General features: G+C 40.8%; 1 protein-coding gene and 1 pseudogene across 1 annotated transcript; both read right to left on the bottom strand.

Annotated features, from left to right (window-relative positions):
• Nucleotides 1-477: 477 nt before the first annotated feature.
• On the bottom strand, nucleotides 478-2,615 carry LOC111147634 (trophoblast glycoprotein). Its single transcript, XM_022503820.1, has one exon. The coding sequence runs from the start codon at nucleotides 2,476-2,478 to the stop codon at nucleotides 1,219-1,221; it is 1,260 nt and encodes a 419-aa protein (XP_022359528.1). The 5' UTR covers nucleotides 2,479-2,615; the 3' UTR covers nucleotides 478-1,218.
• Nucleotides 2,616-15,804: 13,189 nt separating this feature from the next.
• LOC111147495 lies at nucleotides 15,805-16,481 on the bottom strand (annotated as a pseudogene).
• Nucleotides 16,482-16,839: the final 358 nt, after the last annotated feature.

The raw sequence follows: 16,839 nt of genomic DNA, 5'->3' as shown, positions 1-16,839 counted from the left end.
TCCAATTTACATGCTCAGGAAATTTTTTTAAAATTTACATTTTTAATCTTTTGTTTTAGAGTACTGTCTTTAAGATACTTCATTTTAAAACATTTGCATTATATTTCATACTCTGCTCTGAAAACCCATAGAACAATTTCATACAGAAAGTTTTATGAAGTAAATAATTTTGTTCCATTCTAACAACTTAGCCTAGGTAAAGCTCTGAACTGTGAGATGTTTATCATACAGAACTCTCCCCTCTTACCAACTTTATAATGCTCTTACAAAATTGTTTCATGAATAGCATTAACTTTCGGACTACAATAAGTCTATTATATGTATATTCACATTCTCTATTTAAATCCTGAAAGGTTCTACCATCTCAAAACTATTTCTAAATTCTATTACTTAAGACACTACTCCACTTTCGTTTTCAGCTACAATACCTCAATTACCATCAAAACCAAGATCATTCTGACATCATTGCCCCAATCCTTTTTTTTTTCAAATAGCAAACTTGAACACAGCTGTAATTCTTTTAAGAATCTTTATTGAAGTTTTTTTAAACAATTTAGTCTGTTGGATCTCAATGCAGTTTATAAAAAAACTTCAGTATAGTTTCATATAAACTGCAACCAAAAAAGTAGTTTACTTTGTTAAAGAAGTTATCTGAAGTTGCAAGTTATTTTTTTGTAATACGTAGAACAGTAAAATATAAGCATGCTCTCGGATGCAGGTGCTCCTGTGGGCTATGGAGTTACTCTGAAGAGCTTGCTAAAATCTGCAGGCAGTTTATGGAATGCATTTATTTTCTCCACAATTTTGGTACATGAGAATAAAACCGATATTTGTGAATAAAGTATTTTTTTCTCAAAAAGGTTGAGGCAGCTTTTGTTGAATGCTATCTGTGTGGCTACACTGGCTACACCTTGAACTCTGTACTAAGAGAAACAGCCAGGAGTCCACGTTCATGCTAAAACTCGAAAAATCCCTCCACACGAGTCGAGTTCCAAGAAAAGGAAAAGGATAAAACACTATGCACAGTTTTTCATCGTCTTACATTAACAAGACACACCAAAAAACTTCACATAACAAGGGAGCAAATTCCCTTCACTGCTTTCAGTCAAGGTCAGCGGTGTCCACAGTGGAAGGTGGAAGTGGAGCAAGCCTAGGACAGAATAAAGCTTAAGTCTACATCTCATGCATAGCTGTCCTTGTTCTGTCCTCGAATGTTTCTCAGACATCCGAATTAGAACTGAGGTTTGTTAACCTGGGGTCCGCGTTGATTTCGTATCTGTAGTGATACCCTTCCATGTGATCCCTGCAGGCATCTCTGATGTTATGCATCCACTTTTTTATCCCCTTGCGGTTCAAATACAAAACCAGTAGGAAAATGGCGCCTATCAGGGCTAAAACAATACCTAGGAAGACATAAGAAGTCTGCAGGGACGGAGGGAGGATAGGGTCACAGTCCAGGTGGGAGCTGTTGAGTTCCAAGAGAGCCCGATTCCTCATTTTTTCTGGGAATGCACAGGTGAGCCTGGCTTTGCCCTGCACTACCTCTGTCTCCTTGAGCCAGGCCACCATGTCTGCCATGTGACAGTCGCAGACCCAGGGATTGTTGTCCAGGAAGACCCTGACATGGGGCAGGCTTTGCAACTCGGCCAGGGTGCCATTGTGAAGGACTTTGAGGGCGTTGTCCTCCAGGTGGAGGCTTTCTAGGTGCGTCAGGTTGCGGAAGGACACGTAGGTTAAGCTCACCAGAGAGTTGTTGTGCAGATCCAGGTGCCTGAGGCCGGGTAGTTGGGCTAGAACATCCCGAGGCAAAAAGAGGAAGTGGTTGCTGGCCAGTTCCAGGCGCTGGAGCCCGCGAAGAGCTTGGCCGGCTCGTAGGGCCGCTGCCACCATACCCTCGAAGCTCCGGTTCTGCCGCCTGTAGTCAGGGGGCACGATGTGGTTCAGCATCAGTTCCACCAGGGGGCTGGGGGCCGAGAAGCTGGCGTTGCTACCCGAGAAGGCGAAGGCGCTGAGGTTGACCAGCGGGTTGTGGCTGAGGTCGAGCTGGCGCAAGCTGGGCAGATGCTCGAAGGCGCCAGCGCACACCTCCTCCAGGCTGCTGCCGCTGAGGTTGAGCACGGCCAGCTCAGCCAGCGGCGGCCGGCGGGCAAAGGCGCCGGCAGGGAGCACCGCCAGCTGATTGCCGGTAAGGAAGAGGTTGCGCACGTAGGGGGGAAGGTCCGCAGGCACCTCCGTCAGGTTGCGGTTAACGCACTTCACAGTGCGCGCAGCCTCGGAGCACTCGCAGGGCTGGGGGCATTGGCCTGGCAGCGCGGGCTGGGCGGACACCGCAGAGGCCAGGAACGACGCGGACGAGGTGGAGGGCGCCGAGGAGGTGAGAGAAGAAGAGGAGACCCAGCCCAGGAGGAACAGCGCCAGCCGCGCCAGCCATAGCCGCCCGTCCCCTGAGGCGGGGCCCCGGGAACACCCCCCAGGCATCGCGGCGCGGCTTTCCCCGGAGCTGGGCTGGGACGGCGCCCGCTCCGAAGGTTCGGGGACTGGGTCCGGAGGGTGCGGGCCGGCCGGAAGCGTCTGGAGAAAACTTTCCTCTCGTGGGAGCGGAGGAGGGACGCCGCGGCCGGAACTTGGCTAACCCCCTCGCCACCAGGCGTTCCCCGCCCGGGGTCGATTCCCCCGCCCCTTCCCTCCAGAAAGTACGCACGGCGGGTCCGGACTCTCAGCTCCGCGCTCCTCCTCCCGCTCCTCTTCCTGCCGCCGCCCCCGGGTGGCACCTCCTTCCCTCTTTTGTTGGCGCCTCACGCTTGATCCGCTCCGGGACCTGGGACAGGCGGGAGAGAAGCGTGAGGAGCGGCGGCGGCCGCAGCTCCCGGAGTGCGGGAACCCGACTCTCCAAGCCCAGTCGTCCCTACCTGGTCCCCAAGACTCCCTCGGAAAGCCCGTCCAGGTTTCGCCTCCCCAGTCCCACGCACATCCTTACCCGCGAGAGGGGCGCGTGTCCCGAGACACCCAGCATAAAGTCTTCCTTCTGCCCAGGCCCACACTATATATACCCTTCCAGCCTCCCGCCCTCCTCCTTTCCCGATCAGATTCGTCCCCCGCCTCTAACTTCTCGCTTAATCCCCTGCGCCTCCCCGACCAAACTTCTCACTCTCCCAGCTCCTTCCCCCACCGCCTCCGCGGCGACCAGCCTTCCGGGGTCTCCGCGCCTGCCCGGACCTTTCCTGGGCCAGGTTTGGATGGGAGGGAAGTTTCAGGTTACAGGAGTCTTTTGATCTCTTTTGGTACCTTCCCGGATTAGCAGGAAGTGGAGGACCTTACAGCTGTCGCCCCCCACCCCTCGGTCCCTGGCCCGCGCCCCAGGGATCCCCTCGGATCCCAGAGGGGGTCAAGTCATCTCCAAAGAGGAGGGGAGAGGCCGCGAACAAAGCGGCTGTGGGACCCTGGGACCTACGCTACTCTCCCTCCAGAGGATGGGAAGGGGCCCGGCGCCGCCTCCGGGTTTTCGCCTTCGCCGCTTGCTCCCCACAGCTCACCTACGCGCCCGTCACCTCCGGAGACAACTCAGTCCCACCAGAGTCTCCACGACTTCTCGGCTCCGCGCTGCGGGCGCCGACTCTCCTCGCACCCCAGCCCCTGGCCCAACCTCCGCAGCTGGGAAAAACCAACCCGGGGGGCGGGGGGAGAGCCAGGCCTGCGGGAGGGATCTTTCCCTCCGCGCCGCCAACCTTGGTAGCCCTCTGTAGGGGGATTTAAGAAAGGAGACTGGGGGGATCTGGGCCGCGCGCCTCCTTCTGGTGGAAATTAACAAGGAATGTGCCCGAAAAGGTGAGGGAATCCCTTTCTCTCCCCCCTTCCCCTGTATCCTTTGGTGGTTCCTCATTTTGCCTAGTGTATTTACCTTGGACAGGAAGAAAACCGCTGGTGAGTCTCGTGGAATTCACCCTGATTTAGGCACCTAGGGCCGTAACAAAATAGATTTCGGCGTGACAGAGCAACGAGAAGCAGCAGCATCAAGAAATGAGCAGAAAATGTACAGCGGCAATAGCAAAAACGCTCAGCAAGCTGCAGGGGAGCTTCAGAAAAGTCTTCCTACCAAAGTGATACCTTACATGCCAACTTGGTTTAGGTGTAATTCTGCGTCCCCACCTGTTCCTCCCCCGCACTTCTTGGGTAGTTACGGAACTTGAGAACAGAGGGAGCCAACTTTGGGGGGGAGGGAGCGGTTAAAAGGGATTACTGGAGAGGAGATTCATTCTTGATTCATTAGCTTTTCTCCTCCCCAAATTAAAAGCAGAGGGAAAGCACAGCAGCCAAAGCATCCTAGAAAGAAAAGGCAAATAGCAATGACTTGAGTCACCCAGAAAAGCGGATGTGGCAACGCTGTGTCTGTGCAAAATGCCTAAACAGAGCCCACGAGGTGGAGTAGGGGATGGGAGGTGGCCGCTCTTGGAGCACATAAGTTTGGTCCAGAAGTCTATTCTCCCAGCGGGTGCGGAGCAGGCTGGGGAGATGGAGAAGATGCCGCTGGGGAAGGGATAGCTTATTTTTTTTTTGCCTGGAGGAGCTGTTATATTGGAGAGGTTTAGGGTCCTGAAGTCTCCATCATTGCTCTCTCAGTAACTCTGTATCCCTAATAATTTTCCTGAAAGGGTGAGAAGGTGCAGGTGTTCCAGGCCTTCACTTGACAATTCTCTTCATTTGTGAGAGAAAATGGCAAGTAGAGGAAATAGTTGGGAAAATTAAGTTCTGGAAGGTCATATAAAAAAGGAACAAATAAGGAATGCTGAAGTCTGTGCCTGTGACTTGGGCCTTTAGCTTGAAGAAATGTCCCAACTCTCAAGCCCATGACTGATGACTTTTGTGGAAAGACAATCTGCAGAGCCAACAGCAAAAATGGCCCAGACAAGACCTAGAGGGGTGGGAGGCTGCAGAGATTTGTACAGAAAGCCAGTTTTGTTAATTTGTATGTTCATGGTTAGCTAACTTTTTTTTTTAAGAGTTTTGCAACAAGAATATGAAACACTTTGAAAAAAATCTCAAAAGCTATAGTCGTGTTCTGTATCTGTACTGGGCTAGAGGTTACATAAATCTATATGGGCTAAAATTCACAAAATTTTATACACCAGAGAGTGGATTTTACTGTATGATAATTTTTTTTTATTATTTTTTTTTAAAGATTTTATTTATTTATTTGACAGAGAGAGATCACAAGTAGACAGAGAGGCAGGCAGAGAGAGAGAGAGAGAGGGAAGCAGGCTCCCTGCTGAGCAGAGAGCCCGATGCGGGACTCGATCCCAGGACCCTGAGATCATGACCTGAGCCGAAGGCAGAGACTTAACCCACTGAGCCACCCAGGTGCCCCACTGTATGATAATTTTTAAAACAAAATGAATTACTCGGGAAAAATTGTAGTACTGCTTTGGCGTGGTATTAATTCAGTTCTGTCTAAAGGGCAAGTACTCAAGAAAAATGAGAAGCACTTTAGAATTTAGAAAGATAATATACCTCTCATCTGATCCTCAAATCAGCTTGGCAATATGGATATCACTGTCTTGTTATTGATGTTACTCTGTTTTACAAATGAAAAAACTGGGGTTCTGGGCCAATAATAACTAGTTTTGACTGAGTATTCTTTCACTGGCTAAACCTTGTGCTGATCACTTTATAGAAATTATCTGCTGTACTTATCGTGGCAGTGATCAGGTAGGCAGTGGTCAGGTGGCAGTAATCCAGACAAGAAAATTGAAGTCAAAATAAATTATGTAACTTGTTTGAATGAGTGGTGGAGTGGTGGATACAGGGACCAGGCCCAGATTTGTCTGTCTCTCCTACATACACCACATTCCACCTCTGGCAAGGTTGAGTTTGTGCAGTCCTGCTGAGCTACTCTTAGGCGGAACCAAAGCCTCACCCTTGGTTCTCTTTCCGCTTTTCTCCCTTTTCCTCCTGGCAGCTGGCAGTTGGTTATGGCTATTAAATCAGGACCCAGAAACTTGGGGTCATTTCTAGCTTCCTCACTAACTGTGTGACTTTTGTATACCTCTGTTTCTTATTCTGTAAAATAGGGCCAGTAATAAAACTTCAAGGCATTTCCATTAGGATTGAGATATATACATAGTAGACTTCACAAAACAGCCTGTTATTGTGCTCTCCTCAATTCCTCTCCCTCTCAGGATTTATTATGCAACCACTATATATCTTTAAGTATGCTAATGATAAGAGTACAAGGATGAAGAGTTTATGGTCCTTAAAATAGAATTGCCAGAATTAGCAAATAAAAAAATACGGGGCATCCAGTTAAATTTGAATTTCAGATAAGGAATAGTTTTTTAGTATAATTATGTCCTGTGTAATATTTGGGATGTACTTAAAACTAAAATCATCATCATCATCATCATCATCATCCATTGTTTACTTGAAATTCTAATTTAATTGGGCATCCCCTTATTTGATCTGGCAGCCAAGGAACTCATAACCTGGTGGAAGAAATAGACTCAGAAACTAAAGTTTTCAGTGTACAGCATTGACTGCAATTTGATGTGTGTCTTTCTAATTTCTTCTCTCTTGTATATATTTTACTTCTATTTCTGCTATTTTTATATGAATGGGATCATAGTATATGTATTATTCGTAATTTTTCTTATTTTAGGACAACCATATATCATTCTATGTCCATACATAAAGATTTGCTTTCTTCTTTTTTAAAGACTGCAAAATATTCCATGCTTTGAATTGTTATACCACATTTTTTTAAATTGCTTATTGAAAGACATTTAGATCAGTAGCTACTTTTTAAAGAAGTTTCCTCCAAGTGAGAAAAGCTTACTAGGATCCATTCTATTTTGATTGTCTTAAGCATTTAATGATCTTAAATTATCATACTTGCCTTACTCCTGACAGCTTGAAAAATTTTTGTGTGAGATGCTATTTCCATGTTCTAGAGCAGGACAGAGGATTTCAGAGCACATTTGTTTCAGAGTACATTTATTCTTTCATTCCAAAATGAAATAAAAGGAGAATCTGAATGTCCTAATGGAGAAGAACCAATTTAGTGTATTTCAATAGGTACTTTGTAGCCTCTAGGAAAATGTCTCTGTACTATCATTTATTTAGATTGTTTCTACAGGATCCGCTTTTATTCTAATGACCCAAAAGAAAGTCATTAGTAACTCGTTGAAATATTGCTGTTAAGTCCTAGGAAGGCAAGGAATAATGTGTATTTAAAAAAAAAAAAAAAAAGGATGATTGATGATGGCCACCCTCATGAGGCAGAGGGAAGCCAAGTAGTACAGCATGGACAACCATCAACATTTTTTAAGACTACTTCATTTTAGTCTCTGCCTTAAATTAGCAAAATAATTGATAAAGGTAAATACTCTCAAATCTGAAAAATATCTAAAACAAAATCAAGTATTGGTGACTAACATCAAGCACATATGTCATAAAACCATGAACCAACACTTAAAACCAAACAATCAACATGAGGTTATATATATCCACTCAAGGAAAAAAAAATATTTTTTAAATTGTTAATGAAAAGGTGCCTCGTTAGCACAGTAGGTAGCACATCAGTCTCATAAATTGTTAATGAAAGAAAACAAAACTCTTTTCATGAGCTGATTCCAAATCACTTTAGGAAGAAATGGGCTTCTTGTCTAAGATACATAAAGAGGGTAAATTAAGTAAAAAACTAAATAAAGCTAAATTAAATAAATTAGGTAAAGCTAAATAAATTAAGTAAAATATCAACTAGGGTTGGGTCAAAAAGGACTTTTTTTTCATGAGTCAGTACAGTGGGGTTTGAGCTAGTAAAAGGAAAATATAGCAAGATATTTCCAAATATATTGGATTTTAAATACTAAAGAAAGAACAAGATAAAATGCTGTAATAGATGGAGAGTTAAACTGGATGGAAATACGTGATTCTTCAAGGAAAAATATTGAAAGGTAAATAAATTACATGGTGATCTGCAGAACATAAATAGCTAACATTACAGGAACATTCAATTTTAAAAGTGTTTAACTTTTTTTTTTTCTTAAAGATTTTATTTATTTATTTATTTGACAGAGAGAGACACAGGGAGAGCAGGAACACAAGCAGAGGGAGTGGGAGAGAGAAAAGCAGGCTTCCCACCGAGCAGGGAGCCCAATGTGGGGCTCAGTGTGGGGCTCGATCCCAGGACCCTGGTATCCCAGACCCTTCATCTGAGCTGAAGGCAGATGCTTAACGACTTAGCCACCCGGGCACCCCAATAATGTTTAACTTTTTAAGAGCTTACCATATGGCCTCCACCTAGTTGATGTTCTTGGGGTACAAAGTGGATAACAAAAATCCGTACTGTCAGATTAAACTCACTGTGTGGTGGCAGAGGCAGACTATCTAAGAGTCATAAAACATGGTATGCACCAGAGTCAGTGGCACAGTGGGGAGATTGTCTGAAGAAGGCTTCACTGGGGAAGCAATGCATAAATAATACTTTGAATTATTAATAAGAACTCATCAGACCAATGATGGGCAAGTTGGTGGAAGGACTCAGAGAACTTGTTCAGTTAAAGAGAGTACAAGGAGAAGAGCACAGCACACATTGGAGGGAGTAGTATAAGGTCAGATTTGAAATACAGTGGGCTCAGATTGCTTCTCTCCATTCTAAAAAGTCCAAGTTCGTCCTATAGTGCCTGGGAGCCTCTGACCATATTCAAGGTGGGAAATGACAGATTTTAGGTGAATTTTTAGATGCACTCCTAAAATGTGTCCTTTAGGAAGATCACTTTTGCTATCTGCTTGAAGGATGAAATATGAGCAGAAAAGACTGAGGACAGGGCTCCTGGGTGGCTCAGTGGGTTAAAGCCTCTGCCTTTGGCTCAGGTCATGATCCCAGGGTCCTGGGATGGAGCCCCACCTCAGGCTCTCTGCTCAGCAGGGAGCCTGCTTCCCTTCCTCTCTCTCTGCCTGCCTCTCTGCCTACTTGTGATCTCTGTCAAATAAATAAATAAAATCTTAAAAAAAAGAAAAAAGAAAAAAGAAAAGACTGAGGACAGGGAGAGAACAAGTGCTAGTTGTTGCAAAACCCAACTAAAGTAGTGGTAGAAGATTGGCAAGGCAGGAACAGATGACATAGACCAGTAGTTCTCAGCAGAGTGACACTGCCTCTGGTGGACATTTTGGATATTTGCAGAGGCATTTTCTGGCTGTCCTGATTGACATTTAGTGTGTAGAAGCCAGAGATATTAGACATCCTGTAATTAGAGGGATAGTAATATGCAATGAAAAGTTCTGCTTCCCACATGACATTCAAATATCCATCTAGACATTCTTATAGATGAAAAGCCAGATTTTAATCATCTCAGCCTAAAAACAACTCCATTTTACATAAAAACTGTAAATACTTATAGTATGATTTTTAATACACACTGAATTTTACAGGAATGCAGCTGCCATGTTCATTGAAGAAAGAACATATATTGCTTTGTTTGGAATGTTACAAAATTTTATTTCTGATAGCTTGGCCACTCATGCTATTTGAATCACCAATACAACCCAACTGTATCAGTTTGCATTTGTAGTTATTGCATCCACGGTGAATCTTACTTCAAAATCTCTAATATAAGGAAAAATTATTGTCACTGTTTATTTGAATATTGGTCTACTTTCTCTTAAATATTAGCCTATTTATAAAGAGATGGAAGTATATTACCACCACATTAGGTGTTCTAATATAGTTATGCCCAAACATTTATAGGTTATTAATATTATTTAATATTTAAGTATTCTCCTTTTATTTCTCCTTTATATTATAGTTAATATAGTATATACTTAAAATTTATGTGTGAACATAAATTTTTTGTAAGGGGGGGGTTTCATAAAATACTTGTTTTAAAAAGGAAACATTAGTTTTAAAAGGGTTGAAAACAACCTATACAGATATTTAAGAGCTAGACTCTATAAGATGTGGTGACTTATTCAGTATGGAGGTGGGAATACAAACATTTATCATTCTAAAAATTATAACATTGTAATGTCTGTATTTTCAGTGATGTCCAGGAGAAATTCTAGTATTTCTAAAATGAAGAGTCAAATTTGGCTGTAAGAAGGTGAAAAGTACCTAGAGTAAAGGATAAAATAGTGAATTCTGTTTAAAGAAAAATCTTCCTTATTTTGTTGAAATTATTTTTTTCAAAGGATATTACGATTAGATATTTAAATCAGTGATATTACCTATACTCTTTTTTCTAATACAAGGTAATTCAACTTTGAAGGTGACATCGAAGCTTTTCCATTTCTATAGTCCTTGCCCAAACTGGGTTCTAAACCAAAACTGGAATACAGTCAAGAAATGGGAGCAGTTGCAACTGTATCCATCATCCAAATTCAATTAATTTCAATTAAATTTAATACAGTTCAATAAATGTTTATTAATGTGACTTTTTTTGTGGTACTTACTTTGTCTTCCAAACAGAGCCACCTCCAAAGCCAGAAATTCTCCTTTAAAAAATTTCAAAACCTGGCAAATTGACAGACAATCTATTGCATGTCCATGGCAGAGGTTCAGCAGACAGACTTGGGCCAAATCTTGGATACAAGACCCAAACTTCTCTAATGTATTTTGTAAGTCTCATTCAGTGAGCTAAAGTACATAGGTTAATAAGTTGCCTACTAGAACTGCTTGAAATATTTGAAGCCAGTAAGTGAATGTTTTTCAGATTTACTTTAGATCCCTATATAAAAGCCCAAGAAGAGAGGACTAAATATATTGTGTATTTTGGAATAGAGATTTATCACATCACCTTGTCAGTGAAAAAAAAAAGAAAAAATGGAAGTTGAGTTCAACTAGGGAGACAAAATCGAACCAGTGTCATATCATATGGCCTGAGTGGTATGGATGATGGTAGAATAAAGGAGTTAGGTGCAGAGGTCATGCCAAAGGATGCCTGTATTGAACTTGAACTAAAATCTTCTGGAGGGTTGTGTAGCATCAAGAAGTACTTGAATTCAAGAATATTGATGTGATGACATTTGTGAAGGTATGATATTCAAAATAGTTTACAATCAGTATGGTGAATGCAAACATGGACTAATAAGTGTTCAATAATCAGACAGGGTGCCACCTGTAAGCGACCAATAGAACTTCATTGGTACAAGTTGCCTGAATGCAAACATATATAGGATGGATGGATGGATAGGTAGATAGAGTTTTCTTATAATCTTAGCAACTACACACCACAGTATGGGCAATCACTTTAAAATTTCCATAATTTCCAAGCTTTACCATAAAGAACTGGAAGCTTCTTTAAAATAAGAAAAGAACCAGTAGTTATGAATAAGCTGATTTAATCATGTTTTATTAGACGAATAATTTTGAAGTGTATGATGAGTACTTCTAAGCACTGTACTGAGAACTGAGAATGCAATGGTGAATAAAAGAGGCAAGGGCCCCATTTTCCTGAAAACTTGTTTCCACTAGTTTATTCAATCAATTTGCAGAAGATGGGAAATCTAGTTTTTTAAATTGAATGTAAATAGTCATTTCAATGTAAATTCAATGTAAATATTTTGTTATTAAATATAGAAAACACATAGTATAACAAAAGCCTGCTCAGTTTTACAAATCTGAACATTTGGTTTCTTTTTCAATTTTCTTTTGCATATAATTAAAGTGTAACTTGGTAAGTGTTAACTTATGTATATACCCTTGAGTAAGGAAAATGAACATATTTATCACCCTCAAAAGTTTCCTCATGACCTTTAATAATCCCTCCATCTCACAAGATGGGATTGGGAGGGAGACAAACCATAAGTGACTTTTAATCTCACAAAACAAACTGAGGGTTAATGGGGGGAGGGGGGTTGGGGGGGGTGGGATTATGGACATTGGGGAGGGTATGTGCTATGGTGAGTGCTGTGAAGTGTGTAAACCTGGAGATTCACAGACCTGTACCCCTGGGGATAAAAAGATATTATATGTTTAAAAAAATAAAATTATAAAAAAAAAAAATAATCCCTCCATTTCATGTTACCTCCACCCAAACCCATCCCCATGTAACCATACAATATGAGCTCTCTTTTATCTGGCTTCTTTCACTTGCATACTTAATTTAGATTTATCTATGTTGTTATGAGTATCAATAATTCATTCCCTTCTTTTTTTTTAACTGAGTAGTATTTCCTGGTATGGGTATAGGATATTTTGTTTATTCCTTTACCTGTTGATGAATATTCAGTCTGTTTCCAGTTTGGGGCTATCATATATAAAGCTCTGATAAAAACTCATGTTCAAGTCTTTGTGTGGACATATGCTTTCCTTTCTCTTGGGTAAATAACAAGAGATGGAATGGTTAAGTCATATGGTAGATTCATTTTTAACTTTTTCAGGAACTGCCAAACTGGTTTCCAAAGTCGTTATACTATTTTACATTACCACCAGCGGTGAAAATTTCCAGTTGGCCCACATATTTCTAATACTTGACATGATTAGACTTTTTAATTCTAGATATTCTGAAAGATGTGTAATAGTATCTCATTTTGCTTTTCATTGGTCAGTGATATTAAGTACCTTTTAATGTTCTTATTCGCCACCTTTGTATCTTCTTTCATGAAGCGTCTGATCAGTTCATTTGCCCATTTTCTAAATTGGGCCATTTGTTTTCATGAGATTGAGTTTTATTTTTTTTTTAAGATTTATTTATTTGAGAAAGAGATTGAGAGAGAGATTGTGTATAGGGAAGGAGAGAGAGACAGGGAGAGAGAATCTCAAGCAGACTTCACACTCAGTGTGGAGCTGGATACAAGGCTCCATCCCATGACCCTGAGATCATAACCTGAGCTGAAATCAAGATTCCAATGCTTAACTGACTGAGCAACCCAGGCACCCTATGTGATTGAGTTTTAATTAAGAGTTCCTTACATATACTAGCTAGCAAGAAATAATAATACACTAGAACTGTGCAGCTAGACAGATACTGCTGAAACTCCCGATTTTAGGGAACAGTAAAAAAAAAAAAAAAAATCCCGCAATCACTTACGTTAAAAAAAAAAATGACATTTTTAAAGGAAGAAAAATCTAATGATGTCAGAATTTTTTTCTGCTCTATTAGTTGCTAGAAGAATTTGGAGCACCAGGAATAGCCTGAGTTTTTAAAAATAATTTATTTTTTAACACTCATAATTCCTTTAAACAGTTGAAAATTAAAAAGTAACAAAAGGTATACAAGGAAAAGTCTTTTCACTCCTCCTGTCCCTCAGCTATCTGGATAACCTTTCCCCAGGCAACAAAGTTTTATCAGCTTTTCTTGTGTATCCTTCTAGTCATAGGTTATGCACATGTATGCAAATTTATTTTTACAAATGATTTTGAATACTTCACATTGTTCTGGACTTAATTTAACTGAATACCGTAAATGTCAGAGACTATTCCTATAAATATAATAAAGAACTCTTTTATGGGTAGATAGTATCCATTGCACAGTGTATTAGCTATCTATTGCTGTGTAATAAACCATCTCAAAACTCCGTGGCTTAAAACAATTCTTTGTATGTACAGTGTATGCACCTGCAGGATTGGATAATCTGAATTGGACTTGGTTGGTAAACTCTGCTAATCTGGGCTTGCTTGTGCTTATAGAAATTGACTGGTGTGCTCTACTCTAGGCTGGGCCTGACTGAGACAGCTTATTTGAAGACAGTTCATCTCCAAGTGGCTATTACCTTCCTCCCAAGATGAGTGGAACAGCCTAGGCATGTTCTTCTCTTGACAAGTATAGAAGAACAAGAGAAGGCAAGCCCAATCCAGGTAAGTCTTTTTCAAAATACTGTTGGCATTACATCTGTCAGTATGCTATCAGCCAAAGCAAATCATGTGCTAAGGCCAAAGAGCTGGGAATTATATCCCATCCATGGTGGGAGAGCACTACAAAAACCTTGCATGGGCACCTGGGTGGCTCAGTTGGTTAAGCTTTAAAAAAAAGAGAGACACCTTGAAGGCCAGGGGAGAGTAGGATGATATATGCAAAGTGCCAACATGAATATTTGAATACTTTGCAAAGTTGTCCTTCAGAAATGAGTTTTTTTGAAGATTTTATTTATTTGAGCAAGAGAGAGAGAGCACAAGGAGGGGGAGAGGGAGAAGCAGACTTCCCGCTGAGCAGGGAGCCCAACATGGGGCTCGATCCCAGGACCCTGGAATCATGACCTGAGCCAAAGGCAGACATTGAACTGACTGAGCCACCCAGGCACCCTTAGAAATGAAGAATTAAAGACTTTGCCAGACAAGCTAAAGCTGAGAGAGTTTATCACCATGAGCTCTGTCTTATAAGAAATGCCAAAGGGATTTCTTAAGCTGAAATAAAAGGACACTAATTAGTAACATAAAAACATGAAAATGTACAACTCATTAGTAAAAGTAAATATATAGTCAAGTTCAGAATGCTCTAATACTATATTGGTGGTGTGTAAATTGCTTAACTCCAGTACAAAAGAAAACAAAGGTATTAAAAATAACTGTAAGTACAATAATTTTTAGTGGACATACAATATAAAAAGATACAAATTGTGGCATCAAAAATATAAAATGGGAGGGATGGAAGGGTAGAGTTTTTGTATGTGATCAAAGTTGTGTTGTTAGCTGCTTAAAGTAGACTATTATAAGTTTAAGACGTTTTATGTAAGCCTCATAGTAGCCACAAAGCGAAAGCCTGGAATGGATTCAGAAAAGAGAAAGGAATCAAAGTATACCAGTGCAGAGAATCATCAAATCACAAGAAAGATAGCAAAAGAGGAAGAAAAGAGCAAAGGAACCACAAAACACCCCCCACCCAAAACATTAACAAGATGGCAATAGTAAGTCCCTAGCTGTCAATAATTAACTATAAATGAATTAAATTTCCCAAAGGACAATGTCACTGAATGGATAAAATAAAAATGAGGTCCAACTATGTGATATCTACAAGAGACTTATTTCAGCTTTATAAACACACATAGGCTGAGGCTGGAAGGTGAAAAAAGACTTTCCATACAAATGAAAATGAAAAAATAAGATAAACTTCTATAAAAAAAATTAGACTTTAAGTAAAAAAAAAACCCTAACAAGAGACAAAGAAGGTCATTATATAATAATAAAGAGGTCAGTTCATCAGTAGTATATAACATATATGCACCCTCAATGGAGCACCTAGCTAAATTAAGCAAATTTTAACAGATTTGAAGACAGAAATGGACAGTGCAACAACAGCTGAGGACTTCAGTGCCCCACTTTCAACAATATATAGACCATCCAGACAGAAAATATAATAAGGAAATATTGGACTTGGACTACACTTTTGATCCAGTGGACCTAACAGACATATACAAAATATCCCATCCAGCAGCAACAGAATACATTTTCTTTTCAAACACACATGGAACATTCTCTGAAGCAGCTTGTATATTAGGCCACAAAACTAGTCTTAACAAATTTAAGACTGAAATCATACCAGGTATTTTTTCCAAACGCAATGATATGAAATGAGAAATCAGTAACAGGAAGGAAGATGGAAATTTTACAAATACATGTGGAAATTAAACAATGCACTTCTGAACAACAAATGGATCAAAGAAGAAATCAAAAGGAAAAACAAAAAATATATTCAAACAAATGAAAATGGAAACACAACATACCAAACTGCAACATAAGTAATTCTTTTTTTTTTTTTTTTTGGATGATACCTGGATGTTTTTACAAAATTGCTGCTGCAGGAAAACATGATTAGCAGCTACCGTCCTCTGGCTCACTGTGCTAAGCAAGCAGTTCCAGCACCAACTTCTCAGAGACCCTTACAGCTGAGGAGTATAGCAGAGGTCTTTCCTTGCTAAATGGTAACACCTTGGTAAAGACTTGTTTAGGGAAAATTTCTTTGGTTACCTCTTCAGGGATAGTTGGAAGGACCATCACACTGTCTTCATTTCTCCAGTTAACCAGGGTGTCAACTCTCTTTTCCAATGTGAGCTTGAAAGAAATAACTACTGTGAGAATCTCATCAAAGCTCCTGGCAGCAATAGCTAGATAGAGGATGTCAGTTTCAACTTCTTATCAGGACCAAAAATAAGCACCACACAAGCTGCCACAGGCATGCCCTGTTCATTCTTCTCTGCTGGGTCCAGCATGCCCAACAGGATAGTAAACTCCTGATTCTTATCATCAGTGATCAGAAAAGGTAACATTTCTGTGGACTTCTCACCATTGTAAGCATGGATACTCTTGCTCCAGGCAAGGTGATCTTCAACATCATCTATTAAAAGAGCTATCAGCTTTAGCATTACTCTTGGTAAATTCTGATGCCAGATTTGCTGCTCCGCCAAGCTTTGTAGTACACATTGAGGTAGAGTCTCAAGCATAGGACAAAAGAATGCCCTATGTGACCTCTCAGGGAGGCATGGAAATGGATGTAGCCACAGATAGTATTGGCCTCAAAGCTGGGAGACTTATCCCCAATAAGGAGTCATCCAGCCATAGCAGGAGCAGTGATGTGGGAGGATGAGGCAGTACAACAGCAGGAGCCCTTTTGATGGAAGTCAAAGCAGTTCTAAGAGGGCAATTCTAAGCAGGCAATAAATGCCTATTTAAGAAAAAAGAAATATTTCAAATTGACAACCTAAATTTATATCTCAAGGAACTAAAAAAGAACTAAGCCCAAAGCTAGCAAAAAGAAGGAAATAACAAAGATCAGAGCAAAAACAGGTAAACTAGGAACTAGCAAGCCAATAGAAAAGATCAATGAAATGAAGAGTTGTTTTTTTTTTCCAAAACATAAACAAAATGGACAAGCCTTTAGCTAGACTAAGAAAAAAAGAAAAAACAACGAAAAAAAG

The sequence above is a fragment of the Enhydra lutris genome, unplaced genomic scaffold (genome assembly GCF_002288905.1).
Source record: "Enhydra lutris kenyoni isolate GAN:26980312 unplaced genomic scaffold, ASM228890v2 scaffoldscaffold17, whole genome shotgun sequence".
Taxonomy (NCBI): domain Eukaryota; kingdom Metazoa; phylum Chordata; class Mammalia; order Carnivora; family Mustelidae; genus Enhydra; species Enhydra lutris.
The sequence above is the reverse complement of the archived record's forward strand: the minus strand, read 5'-3'. Positions and strand labels throughout refer to the sequence as shown.

Coding starts and splice junctions, on each gene's coding strand:
- LOC111147634 (XM_022503820.1), bottom strand. CDS start 2,478: ATGCCTGGGGGGTGTTCCCGGGGCCCCGCCTCAGGGGACGGGCGGCTA.